The 14323-nt window shown below is 37.6% G+C and overlaps 1 protein-coding gene across 1 annotated transcript in view; it reads left to right on the top strand.

Moving 5' to 3' along the window:
• Window positions 1-14323, top strand: part of man2a1 (mannosidase, alpha, class 2A, member 1) — a 72468-nt gene that overhangs the window by 44407 nt on the left and 13738 nt on the right. The window contains exons 10-14 of the mRNA XM_046369608.1: window positions 6778-6963; window positions 7212-7326; window positions 7848-7915; window positions 8159-8324; window positions 8574-8804. Of these exons, the coding sequence (XP_046225564.1) occupies window positions 6778-6963; window positions 7212-7326; window positions 7848-7915; window positions 8159-8324; window positions 8574-8804 (766 nt within the window). The remainder of the gene's footprint in view (window positions 1-6777; window positions 6964-7211; window positions 7327-7847; window positions 7916-8158; window positions 8325-8573; window positions 8805-14323) is intronic.

Raw genomic sequence — 14323 nt, 5'->3', positions numbered from 1 at the left:
CATCAGAGCACAGATTTGGAGAAGCCTGGTTACCATGACTAAACGGTCACGTGGAATTTGACTGTGTGACCGCAGGTGCGGCGGTAATACAGTCACCATAACAGGCCTAGCTGAAACACAAACTCAAGAGTTGTGATTTTAAAGGCCCAGTGCAGTTCCTGGGTTTTAATATATACAGTATATTTCCGCACCATGAGTTTGGAATAATATTGTGAAAATGATAATAATGCCCTTTTAGTGTAAGAGCTGTTTGAAAAGATTGCCTGAAATTCCTGTCTGTTTTTGGTGGGTTGGAGTTTTAGTCTTCCATGGTGACATCACCATGCGGTAAAATGAGTTATTAGTCCAATAAGAAAGAGTTCCAAACCTCTCTGCCAATAACAACTCGTTTTCAGTTTCCCCCCCCCCACTCAGACCACTCCCAGACATTCCTGGCAAACATCTTGCTGGAGAAATTGCTCTTGCTACGAAGCTATGTTTCTTTTTGACCATTTTCATTGAAAACCATCATAGTGAAGTACTGAATTGTTACCAAGAAATGATTTGATATTCAGATAAAAACAGCTGCATTGGACCTTTAAAACTATAACACTGATAGTGTCCGATTCCCTGACAGCACTTACAGGGCTTGAGCAGTTAAAAAGAACACTCTTCCATCAGCTGTTTTCCTTTGATACTCTCTAGGGATAGGGCTGTTACGGTGTTCCGTATTACCGCCGCACCGGCGGACACGAGTCATGACGGCAGTCAAATTCCATGTGAACGGTTGTGTCACAATAATTAGGCTTCTCCAAGCTCTGATGCTGCCGATGGTCATTAGTAGCCTACCAAACTTGCTAACTGCCTGGTACTCAAGCACTCTTTTGTCCCTCTACTCACTCTGACATCAATGCAAATGTATTCAAGAATCTAGTCAAACACTTCATGAGAGTCCATGAGTTCATGTTGCGCAACATTTCTGTAGGGTATGCAATTTTGTGAGAAAACAGAGTTTTGATGGTCTCAATTAAAAAGAGGAGGATCCTATCAGCTTTCTATAGGCTGGGCCTACTATATTTATTTTTAAGCTTGACTAATATTAAGCACATTGCTTCTTTTACAACAGGAGTGTAGCCTATCTGGCTGTCATGAAAAGAACCACAGAAAAAGCGTCCTCCTTTCACTATTTAAGTTTATTTTTTTAAATCCCCTGCCCGTTTCTGGACAGGTGCGCGATAATGGTCCATTCTAAATCAAAACAAATTTCCCACATGTATGTTTTTGTACATGTAAAGACAAGATTAAATCAATAATAATTTAATGGGTGACAATATTAGACTATCACTTGTGAATTATATATTATCACTTGTGAATGATGCCCAGCTTGTGCTCAGTAAGTTTTTTTTGCAACTTTTAAAAATCATAATCACACACCTCATGTAGTTTTGGTAAGGTTTGTAATCACGACTAAAGTGGCCAAATAACTTCTTAAAATTAAGCATATTAATCCGCTTTACCACGGGTGTAGAGCTGGTATACATTTGTTTTTTTGGTACTTTTTACCCCTTTTTCGTGATATCCAATTGGTAGTTACAGTCTTGTCCCATCGCTGCAACTCCCGTACGAACTCGGGAGCGGTGACGGTCGAGAGCCATGAGTCCTCCGAAACATGACCCCGCAAGCTAGCCACACCAATGTGTCGGAGGAAACACCATACAGCTAGCGACTGAAGTCAGTGTGCATGCGCCAGGCCGCCACAAGGAGTCGCTAGAGTGCGATGTGACAAGGACATCCCAGTTGTCCAAACCCTCCCCTAACATTGCCTTAGAAGGCTGCGCCACTCGGGAGGCCTAACTGGCATACATACGTGAGTATCAAGTTTGGGGAAGATCATTTTCACCATGAAAATGCTAACCTTTATAATAAAAGCATTACATGCAGAATAGCATTTGCGGTCACTTTCCCCGCTAATTGATTGCATTTTGGAACATTTGCGCTTTATGATGTGAAGAAATAGCCTAATAGTTGATCAACATTTAAGCTAAATGTTCTGATCTTTTGCGTCAGCCTCATTGCTTAAACACGTTTTTTGGATGCTAATGGTTGTATTAATTTGGGATCTATCGCATCCCACAACTGTCTCAGACTATGTTTTGAATATTTCTTTCTCTCAAATAATATAATAGGTCAGCTTTTGTACTATTGGGATAGTAAATTGACATAGGCTAGTTCTTTTGCTGGATAGTTCTTTCAATATCGTCAATATACGCCTCGGAATTGGATAAGGACATGAGCCGTTCCGTCCCTGATGTGCCCGTCTTCACATGGAGCCTGTGAAAAAGACCTGATCACGTGACGGGCATTGGCTACTAAGAATTGAGCTATCTGAGAGAGCCATGTGAGTGAAAGGTGCTTCGGAGCCCACAGCCAGGAGAATGGAATTATATTTAATATATTCAGCCCTAGGGCTTAACAGTCACTGGCCGCAAAAGGCATGGATTTTTTAGGGGGCATTACTGCCACACAATGGGGATGCCACCGAGAAGTTTGAGGCGTTATCAAGTGCTTGTCAAATTGTGAATGAGAGACTGATTAAGTGTGTGTACTGCTCAAAAAACAAAGCATAGCTCATGCCTTTCATGCAACTTTTTTCAAATCATCATTAGAGTTGCATCATGCAGCCTTAGAATGTATTAAAAATCTAAACATATAGCCCAACGTTTGTATCACAACCACAATTGCATAAATAACTCTAAATGAAGCAAATAGGAGGACCTGTTTCTTTGTTAACCCCTCAACACAGAATAGCTGCATGTGAGCACTCCCTCAAATCATTTGGAGGAAATACCCTTTCTATTTTATTCATCAATGTTCAATTGTATTCTTCATTCATATAAAATAGTGCCACGGAATTCTAAGCAAATCTTTTCTGCTAAATTAACTAATGTAGCCCACAGCCATATGTAGCCCACAGCCATAGCCAGATCAGGGCCTAACATAAGGACAACTGTTTAAAGAGTTACAATCTCCCATATTAAACTCTGAAGATCTTTACCTATCACATCCCTAAAACAGTCAACATATTAATGATAACCTTTTCTCGTATCATCATTCTGAACAGTCATAACCTTCTTGGATCTGCAAAACCCCCAGCCTTACTTATGATTCAGTACTACATAAATTGGTTTAATTATTTATTTACTAGCCAACTAAATAATAACACAGATTAAACATACACACTTCATACATAATTAAAGGTCCCTAGTGGACTGACACAATATGGTGGCTTTTTACATAACAACATGGAGAGGGAGAGAGAGAAAAAGATAGAGAAAAAGACACTTATCATTGATACATTTTCAAAACTATTCTCACAGTAATCATATACTTTGCACACGAACCACCACCCTTTTGGAAAAATAAATCATGATTCTATTTATGTGTGAATGTCTTTGTCCGTCATGTAGTCCTGAACAGAACTAAAGAGTTCACTCTGTTCCATTCGCTCCTGAAGCTGCTTCTTTGAAGATAGGCTAGCCAGCCGTGTCCATGGTTCCTAGTGGGGTGATGAGAGTAGTGTAATATGATGGTGTGAGGAGAGTAGTACAGTTGGATGATTTGAAGAGTAATAGCATGGTCCCACTTAAATGAACATTTCTAGATATTTGACTTAGGACAGCTAATCAGCCGTGCTAGTGATTGTCCTAGAGGGGAGTTTTCTCCTCTCTCCACCTCGTGTTAATAGTCAGAGTTTGAACCACTTTACATGCACAGCTGCAGCCTGGCGATGTTCTGGTCTAGTCTGGGAGGTGAGTTTCTTTTTTCTTTACCTCATGTTGAGGTTCAAAGTTCCAACCATTTCAAACGTGTAGGCTACCGTTTTTCTGGTCTAATGTTCATTTAGTTACCAATCCTTTTATGCACTCTGGCCGAAGTGGATGGTTCCGTCAGTCTGACTGTAACGATGTGTGCTGAGTGTCGGGAAGCAAGTTCAGGGAGTGAGTTTTTTAATAAATTAACACAACATAATACAAAATGAGAAACATGAACAAAGCACAGACATGACGCAGGAACAGAAACAATGATGCCTGGGGAAGGAACCAAAGGGAGTGACATATATAGGGCAGGTAATTAAGGAGGTGATGGAGTCCAGGTGAGTCTGATGACGCACAGGTGCGCGTAACGATGGTGACAGGTGTGCGCCATAACAAGCAGCCTGGTGACCTAGAGACTGGAGAGGGTGCACACGTGACACTGACACGCTCTCTGACCTCACTCTGTCTACTTATGCACAGTTTATAGGAGATAGATTCTATTATGGCTCCTAAAATCACATTCCTACTTAATACATTCATCATTTTTCATATTATATGCATGTATTTGATGGAATCTTGACAGACAAAGGGGATATACTTTCCAAGTTACAGTATTTCCTTTATACCATTTTTAATGACACGACAAAAGAACTATTCCTCACGTTCTTATGTTAGAAATATTGTTCCAGTATTTGGCGGGAAGACTGTCTGTTAACAAAGGGATTCCTTTGGTTAATATTGGAGGGGACAAAAGAGAGTCCTCTCCTCCTGTAATTTACAAGAGGGTGTGAACTGTCAACCCCCCAGCAGCTCCCTCCCCCCTTCTGTGGGTGAGAGAGGGCCTGGCTACTGTCATCCACCGCCGAGCTGATCTGACCCATTTTGATCCTCACATGGCAGTCATGTCACTATGCGTGGAAGCCAGGAAATGCTAAATGTGTTTATGTTCATTAACGGTCAATTACCATGAGAACGGCAGTTATTTGCTTGATAATCAACGAATGACAAAATGTCATTACCGCCACAGCCCTGTCTAGGGAAAATGAAAAGACCTCTATTTTGGGAGAAGAGCAGCTCAGTTTTCATTGTTGTGGCTCGGGGTTAAATGGGTTCCATAACACAAGCTGAGACTCTGATTGCAATCAAATACGGGAGATTTCCAACTGTGGTCAATTTGGAGTACTTTTCTTACGCTCTTGGCCCCCATATATCAACAACTATTTTTCACTTCACTGAATGCACTGACATGAGTGAACAGAGCAAAACTTTTTGCAATGGAAAACAAAAATCTGCGGTCTTATTGGACAAATCAGATACAGTGCCTTTGGAAAGTGGTCCGACCCCTTGACTTTTTCCACATTTTGTTAGGTTACAGCCTTATTCTAAAATTGATTCAATTGTTTTATTTTTATTTTTATCTCATCAATCTGCCCACAATACCCAATAATGAAATGAGGATTTAGACATTTTTGCTCATTTATAAAAATGTCAAACTGATATATCACATTTACATAAGTATTCAGACCCTTTACTCAGTACTTTGTTGAAGCAACTTTGGTTGCAATTACAGCCTCGAGTCTTCTTGGGTATGATGCCACAAGCTTGGCACACCTGTATGTCCCCCATTCTTCTCGGTAGATCCTCAATCCTCTCAATCTGTCAGGTTGGACGGGGAGCGTTGCTACACAGCTATTTTCAGGTCTCTCCAGAGATGTCCATGCTCTGACTGGGCCACTCAATGACATTCAGAGACTTTGCCTCAAAGCCACTCCTGCGTTGTCTTGGCTGTGTGCTTAGGGTTGTTGTCCTGTTAGAAGGTGAACCTTCACCCCAATCTGTGGTCCTGTGCGCTCTAGAGCAGGTTTTCATTAAGGATCTCTCTGTACTTTGCTCTGTTCATCTTTGCCTCGGTCCTGACTAGTCCCCAGGTCCCTGCCGCTGAATAACATATCCACAGCCTGATGCTGCCACCACCATACTTCACCATAGAGATGGTGCCAGGTTCCCTCCAGAAGTGACGCTTGCCATTTAGGCCAAAGAGTTCAATCTTCGTTTCATTAGACCAGAGAATCTTGTTTCTAAATGGTCTTGGAGTCCTTTAGGTGCCTTTTAGCAAACACCATGCGGGCTGTCATGGGCCTTTTACTGATGGGTGGATTCCATCAGGCAAACTCTACCATAAAGGCCTGATTGGTGGAGTGCTGCAGAGATCGTTGTCCTTCTGGAATGTTCTCCCATCTCCACAGAGGAACTCTAGAGCTCTGTCATTGTGACCATCGGGTTCTTGGTCACCTCCCTGACCAAGGCCCTACTACCCCGATTGCTCAGTTTTGTCATGCGTGCAACTTCTTCCATGATGTTTGCCACTGTGTTCTTGGGGACCTTCAATTCAGCAGAAATTTTTCGGTACCATTTCCCAGATGTGTGCTTCGACACAATCCCGTCTTGGAGCTCTACGGACAATTCCTTCAACCTCGTGGCTTGGTTTTTGCTCTGACAGGCACTGTCAACTGGGGAACCTTTTATAAACAGATGTACGCCTTTTCAGATCATGTCCAATTAATTGAATGTACCACAGGTGAACTCCAAGTTGTATACACATCTCAAGGATGATCAACGGAAACAGGATGCACCTGAACTCAATTTCGAATCTCATAGCAAAAGGTCTGAATACTTATGTAAATATTAGATTTCTGTTTTTTTTTATTTTTTTTATACATTTGCAAACATTCCTAAAAACCTTTAACTTTTGAATTATGGGGATTGCTGTTGATTGCTGAGTATTAAAAACATTTTTTTTTTTTAATAAGGCTGTAACTTAACAAAATGTGGAAAAATTCAAGGGGTCTGACTACTTTCTGAAGGCACTGTAGCATCTCCCTGTTCAAAACGTTTCCCCCCTAATGAACACGGCCCGTGTCTATCTTCGTGTCATGGAAAGGCATACTGAAGAAAATAACCCTTCTCTCTGTCTGTCCTTCAGGGCTGCTGAAATCATCTACTCCCTCACCCTGGCCAATATTAGGAGGTCTGGGAAGCGGAATGATTTTCCAGCAATGGAGAATTACAGACTGCTCACTGAAGCCAGGAGGAACCTGGGCCTGTTCCAGCACCATGACGCCATCACAGGCACCGGCAAAGAATTGGTAGTGATCGACTACGGTATCAGGTATGACTTTTTTTTTATTGCTTGCTTTATTAGTTTTCATTGTCTTAATTGATGGGGAGAGATGCAGTTCAAACGTGAACACGAGGATTAATCAATAATTGAATGGATTGGCACTGACATGGTTTTGTGATTATTACCAGCATCGTGCTGTAGACGTTGGTTAAATGAAAGTGAAACATGATATATTTGACTCAGAACTTTGACTGCTTTCCTTTGGGCATTGAATTAGAACAAATCTCCCTTCTCAGATTGTTTCATTCCATTTTGAATTTGAAACAAGTGATCGTCAACTCCGCTCACTGGCTGGTGCTGAAGGACAAAAGTGCATACAGTTACAGTCCCTCAAAAGCCTTCCTTCAAATGGTGAGTAAAAAAAAAAACGCTGGCATTTTAATTTTAGTGTTGAAACACAAGGTATAGTGATTTTCAAAGGGTGACAGTTTATGGCGGTGATGCAGGGAGTGAAATGCGTGACATAGCTACATTTGAAGTGTTTACTAGACTCTACTTTCAGCCAAATCCCTGAAGGTGGCACAACATCAGGATTTGAATATGCAAATTGCCCGGGCAGGAAGTCAACATCAATTTTCAGAGTAATGTAACCTCTTCCACTTCCTTGTTTCGCTACAGCAGCTGAAAAGACGCTCGATATGCATCTCACTCACCCAAACCTAATGAAAATTGTGTTCAAGTGAATGAGCCTTAGATGTTTAAATAGCTTTTCCGTTTTGAAAAGCATTACCAACACCAGAAAAATTCAAATTAAATATATTTTTTTGAAAACTAGTCTATAAGGACTGGATATAGCCCGTGGACTGTGTGTTGGTGTAGCTATACCAGATTGGTGTTCTTTTGCAAATCAACTCTAATCTCATTTCTCTCAGGATGATATCCAGCCTGCTCAAGATGCCCTGCCTCGAAAAACAGTTCTGAAAATCAGCTCACAGCCTAGGTAAGGCACCGTACAAATCTTCCTCCCTTTTCCCTCACACATTCTGCCTGTTATTATGACCCCTTTCACATTGCAAACATGATTTAGAATAAATACAGGACGTAATAGTCTGGTCAGGTTGAACAGAATGTTCAATGTTCAACCTGATGACAACAGCTGTGGAATCTTTTGTTTATGACCAATTTGCCTTTCAGACTTTTCAAAGCGTTAGCAACTCGCACCAACCTGTCTATTTTCCTACAGGTCTGTGGTCGTCTACAACCCCACGGAGCAGGACCGCACGTCAGTGGTGACTGTGTATGTGAACACTCCCCATGTACGTGTGGTCACAGACCACGGTCGTCCCGTCGCCGCTCAAGTCAGCGCGGTGTGGAACGAACCCACCACAGCCTCCACAGAGGCCTTCCAGGTACAATTGTCCATTTTTTGTCGTTAGTGTTTGTATTTAGCCTTTATTTATCCATGTGAATGTTATTTATCGATAGTTTTTTATAATGGCAGTATCAGGTAGGACTATGAGGTTACCACGGAGATTAATTGGAGATTAACTGGAGATTGATTACCAATGTGTTACCAGTTCATTGTGATTAAATTTTTTATGTTCATGCATGCTTTCCCCCACATTATCTCATGTTATGGTGTTTTCTCTTGGGGTCAGTTGTCATTCATAGCGCAGGTGCCAGCGCTGGGTCTTGGGGTGTACCAGTTAGGTGAGGCTGCGAGCGGCAGAGCGGAGACTGCAGAATACATCTTCTTTAGGCAGAGCGGCGAGCTTTCCGTCAACGTGAAGCACTTCACAGTTAACATCCCCCAGGACGCCTCCACCCCCCTCAGCATCCACAACGCCCACCTCCAGGTCTGGAGCTCCCCCATCACCGGCCTGATGGAGGTGAGACATGCACAGCAATGCATAACAAAGCATACCGTTGCACGGTAAAGCATAACATGACATAGTTTAGTAAAGCATAGCATAGTAAAGTATAGCATAGTTTAGTATAGCATAGTTTAGTAAAGCATAGTTTAGTAAAGCATAGTTTAGTATAGCATAGTTTAGTAAAGCATAGTTTAGTATAGCATAGTTTAGTAAAGCATAGTTTAGTAAAGCATAGTTTAGTAAAGCATAGTTTAGTATAGCATAGTTTAGTAAAGCATAGTTTAGTAAAGCATAGTTTAGTAAAGTATAGCATAGTTTAGTATAGCATAGTTTAGTAAAGCATAGTTTAGTAAAGCATAGCATAGTAAAGAATAGTTTAGTAAAGCATAGTTTAGTAAAGCATAGTTTAGTAAAGCATAGTTTAGTAAAGCATAGTTTAGTATAGCATAGTTTAGTAAAGCATAGTTTAGTAAAGCATAGTTTAGTAAAGAATAGTTTAGTAAAGCATAGTTTAGTAAAGCATAGTTTAGTAAAGCATAGTTTAGTATAGCATAGTTTAGTAAAGCATAGTTTAGTAAAGCATAGTTTAGTAAAGCATAGTTTAGTAAAGTATAGCATAGTTTAGTATAGCATAGTTTAGTAAAGCATAGTTTAGTAAAGCATAGTTTAGTAAAGTATAGCATAGTTTAGTATAGCATAGTTTAGTAAAGCATAGTTTAGTAAAGCATAGCATAGTAAAGAATAGTTTAGTAAAGCATAGTTTAGTAAAGCATAGTTTAGTAAAGCATAGTTTAGTATAGCATAGTTTAGTAAAGCATAGTTTAGTAAAGCATAGTTTAGTATAGCATAGTTTAGTAAAGCATAGTTTAGTATAGCATAGTTTAGTAAAGCATAGTTTAGTAAACGCATAGTTTAGTATAGCATAGTTTAGTAAAGCATAGTTTAGTAAAGCATAGTTTAGTAAAGTATAGCATAGTTTAGTATAGCATAGTTTAGTAAAGCATAGTTTAGTAAAGCATAGTTTAGTAAAGCATAGTTTAGTATAGCATAGTTTAGTAAAGCATAGTTTAGTAAAGCATAGTTTAGTAAAGCATAGTTTAGTATAGCATAGTTTAGTAAAGTATAGTTTAGTAAAGCATAGTTTAGTAAAGTATAGCATAGTTTAGTATAGCATAGTTTAGTAAAGCATAGTTTAGTAAAGCATAGTTTAGTATAGCATAGTTTAGTAAAGCATAGTTTAGTAAAGCATAGTTTAGTAAAGCATAGTTTAGTAAAGTATAGCATAGTTTAGTATAGCATAGTTTAGTAAAGCATAGTTTAGTAAAGCATAGCATAGTAAAGAATAGTTTAGTAAAGCATAGTTTAGTAAAGCATAGTTTAGTAAAGCATAGCATAGTTTAGTATAGCATAGTTTAGTATAGCATAGTTTAGTAAAGCATAGTTTAGTAAAGTATAGCATAGTTTAGTATAGCATAGTTTAGTAAAGCATAGTTTAGTAAAGCATAGTTTAGTAAAGCATAGTTTAGTAAAAAGCATAGTTTTAGTAAAGTATAGCATTAGTTTAGTAAAGCATAGTTTAGTAAAGTATAGCATAGTTTAGTATAGCATAGTTTAGTAAAGCATAGTTTAGTAAAGCATAGCATAGTAAAGAATAGTTTAGTAAAGCATAGTTTAGTAAAGCATAGTTTAGTAAAGCATAGTTTAGTAAAGCATAGTTTAGTAAAGCATAGTTTAGTAAAGCATAGTTTAGTAAAGCATAGTTTAGTAAAGCATAGTAGTAAAGTATAGCATAGTTTAGTATAGCATAGTTTAGTAAAGCATAGTTTAGTAAAGCATAGCATAGTAAAGAATAGTTTAGTAAAGCATAGTTTAGTAAAGCATAGTTTAGTAAAGCATAGTTTAGTAAAGCATAGTTTAGTAAAGCATAGTTTAGTAAAGTAGTTTAGCATAGTTTAGTAAAGCATAGCATAGTTTAGTAAAGCATAGTTTAGTAAAGCATAGTTTAGTAAAGCATAGTTTAGTAAAGCATAGTAAAGCATAGTTTAGTAAAGTAGCATAGTTTTTAGTAAAGCATAGTTTAGTAAAGCATAGTTTAGTAAAGTATAGCATAGTTTAGTATAGCATAGTTTAGTAAAGCATAGTTTAGTAAAGCATAGTTTAGTAAAGCATAGTAGTAAAGTATAGCATAGTTTAGTAAAGCATAGTTTAGTAAAGCATAGTTTAGTAAAGCATAGTTTAGTAAAGCATAGTTTAGTTTAGTAAAGCATAGTTTAGTAAGTTTAGTAAAGCATAGTTTAGTAAAGCATAGTTTAGTAAAGCATAGTTTAGTAAAGCATAGTTTAGTAAAGCATAGTTTAGTAAAGTTTATAAAGCATAGTTTAGTAAAGCATAGTTTAGTAAAGCATAGTTTAGTAAAGCATAGTTTAGTAAAGCATAGTTTAGTAAAGCATAGTTTAGTATAGCATAGTTTTTAGTAAAGCATAGTTTAGTATAGCATAGTTTAGTAAAGCATAGTTTAGTAAAGCATAGTTTAGTAAAGCATAGTTTAGTAGCATAGTTTAGTATAGCATAGTTTAGTATAGCATAGTTTAAAGTAAAGCATAGTTTAGTAAAGCATAGTTTAGTATAGCATAGTTTAGTAAAGCATAGTAAAGCATAGTTTAGTAAAGCATAGTTTAGTAAAGCATAGTTTAGTAAAGCATAGTTTAGTAAAGCATAGTTTAGCATAGTTTAGTAAAAAGCATAGTTTAGTAAAGCATAGTTTAGTATAGCATAGTTTAGTAAAGCATAGTTTAGTAAAGCATAGTTTAGTAAAGTATAGCATAGTTTAGTATAGCATAGTTTAGTAAAGCATAGTTTAGTAAAGCATAGTTTAGTAAAGCATAGTTTAGTAAAGTATAGCATAGTTTAGTATAGCATAGTTTAGTATAGCATAGTTTAGTAAAGCATAGTTTAGTAAAGCATAGCATAGTAAAGAATAGCTTAGTAAAGTATAGCATAGTTTAGTAAAGCATAGTTTAGTAAAGCATAGTTTAGTATAGCATAGTTTAGTAAAGCATAGTTTAGTAAAGCATAGTTTAGTAAAGTATAGCATAGTTTAGTATAGCATAGTTTAGTAAAGCATAGTTTAGTATAGCATAGTTTAGTAAAGCATAGTTTAGTAAAGCATAGTTTAGTATAGCATAGTTTAGTAAAGCATAGTTTAGTATAGCATAGTTTAGTAAAGCATAGTTTAGTATAGCATAGTTTAGTAAAGCATAGTTTAGTAAAGCATAGTTTAGTATAGCATAGTTTAGTAAAGCATAGTTTAGTAAAGCATAGTTTAGTAAAGTATAGCATAGTTTAGTATAGCATAGTTTAGTAAAGCATAGTTTAGTATAGCATAGTTTAGTAAAGCATAGTTTAGTATAGCATAGTTTAGTAAAGCATAGTTTAGTATAGCATAGTTTAGTAAAGCATAGTTTAGTAAAGCATAGTTTAGTATAGCATAGTTTAGTAAAGCATAGTTTAGTAAAGCATAGTTTAGTAAAGTATAGCATAGTTTAGTATAGCATAGTTTAGTAAAGCATAGTTTAGTAAAGCATAGTTTAGTAAAGTATAGCATAGTTTAGTATAGCATAGTTTAGTATAGCATAGTTTAGTAAAGCATAGTTTAGTAAAGCATAGCATAGTAAAGAATAGCTTAGTAAAGTATAGCATAGTTTAGTAAAGCATAGTTTAGTAAAGTATAGCATAGTTTAGTATAGCATAGTTTAGTATAGCATAGTTTAGTAAAGCATAGTTTAGTAAAGCATAGTTTAGTATAGCATAGTTTAGTATAGCATAGTTTAGTAAAGCATAGTTTAGTAAAGCATAGCATAGTAAAGAATAGCTTAGTAAAGTATAGCATAGTTTAGTAAAGCATAGTTTAGTAAAGCATAGCATAGTAAAGAATAGCTTAGCAAAGTTCTTTCTTCCCACCCCACACTAAGACCCCCATTCCACTACCTTTTCATGCTTTTGTTTTATTATATGAGCTAAGCAAGCTTTGTTTTTATACTTACAAGGCCATCAGGCTTGATTGGGCTATTTTGTCTTGTAGTAATGTGGTGCCTGCCCGTATTTCCATAAACCTTTATTTTAACAATACATGTAATTGAAAAATACAAATATTTCATAACATATTTTTGGGTCAGTAGGTACCCAACATAAGAACAGGAGGTGGTGGTGTGTTCGACTCAGTCACTCATATAGATATAGAGGTCTATAGAGCACGTCTGCATTCCTGATTTCTGCCACCGTTAGTTTACCTCTATTTACATGAAGCTCAGAACCACTTGTTTGTCACACATGGCCCTGTTTTATCAACTGCTGTGGTGATCAATGGGCAGTTTATCGCCTTTGTCAAAAGACTATGTAGCTTAAAGTTATATGTGTATTTGTATTTATTTTTGCAATACAGATGATGACGCTACAATAATACACATTTACAATAGGCCTGTATCTGAAAAATACATACATACTGATGATATATATATATATAATTTTAATAGCAGGACACTGCAAAGTCCATTATCCCTCTGAATAGTATGAATTAGGCTGTTTGAAAAGGTTTGAATCCAGAGTAACCTGCCCACACACTGCTGGAAGTAAAATAGACAAACCAAGCTACCGTAGTAGGTCAAAGATGTGTGCTGCAAATCCTTGGTAGAGCATGGGTGAAGTACGCATTGTGGTGCTCAGGTGAATTTCAGATCAATGCCGGCTTCTCACTTAAAACACCATTTTTTGTTGTTTTTAATTTCCATGGTTTTTACACCGGAAGGTGACAACTACTGAAGAAGTGCATAGTACCACATTACCTGTAAACAATAATGAGTTATTGCAAAATATAAGATTTACAATCAAACGTACATTCATCAGATATAGTCAACGTTGTACATACAGTTCAGGGATGGCCACAATTGCTCTTGAAGAGCTACAAGGTTATGCAGGCTTACTTGTTCAAGCACAGTTCTACCACACCTGTACAAAATATTTTTAAGAATACATATTTACAAATCTGACGTTGGATAGGCGGTCGAAATCCTTCAGCTACAAATGTTCTTAGTAACGCTGTACACAGCAGTCCAACCCCAGTAAAAGAGAACACATTCCCACATGTATAAATGGCATCTATCCTGGCCATTAAGCAGGCTGGGGCATTCCCTGCAGCACAAAGATTGGTGTAGAGGTCCACTGCTCTTGTGTGCACGTCAGGAGAGGGGATAATCAAATACTTGTTTAACAATTCAACTGCAGAGCTGGTAAGTCTGCCATTTAAGCAGTGTGCCCCTGGGATGTACCGTAGGGATGGCATGCATCTGACGGATGAGGGCAACGACGTCCTCCTTGAGAGATTGAGAGCTGGTGTCTCCACCGTAGTAGCAATGACGCACACACTAGTACTACATACACGTCACACTCCCTGTCCCTTGCCACTCAAAAATGTCCAACAAACCCCAAATCGTCTTTTTAAGACACCCCTAATAAATCTAAATTAGCACTAGTGTGTG

The sequence above is a fragment of the Oncorhynchus gorbuscha genome, linkage group LG11 (assembly GCF_021184085.1).
Source record: "Oncorhynchus gorbuscha isolate QuinsamMale2020 ecotype Even-year linkage group LG11, OgorEven_v1.0, whole genome shotgun sequence".
Lineage (NCBI taxonomy): Eukaryota > Metazoa > Chordata > Actinopteri > Salmoniformes > Salmonidae > Oncorhynchus > Oncorhynchus gorbuscha.
This window is presented reverse-complemented; position numbering and strand designations above follow the sequence as displayed.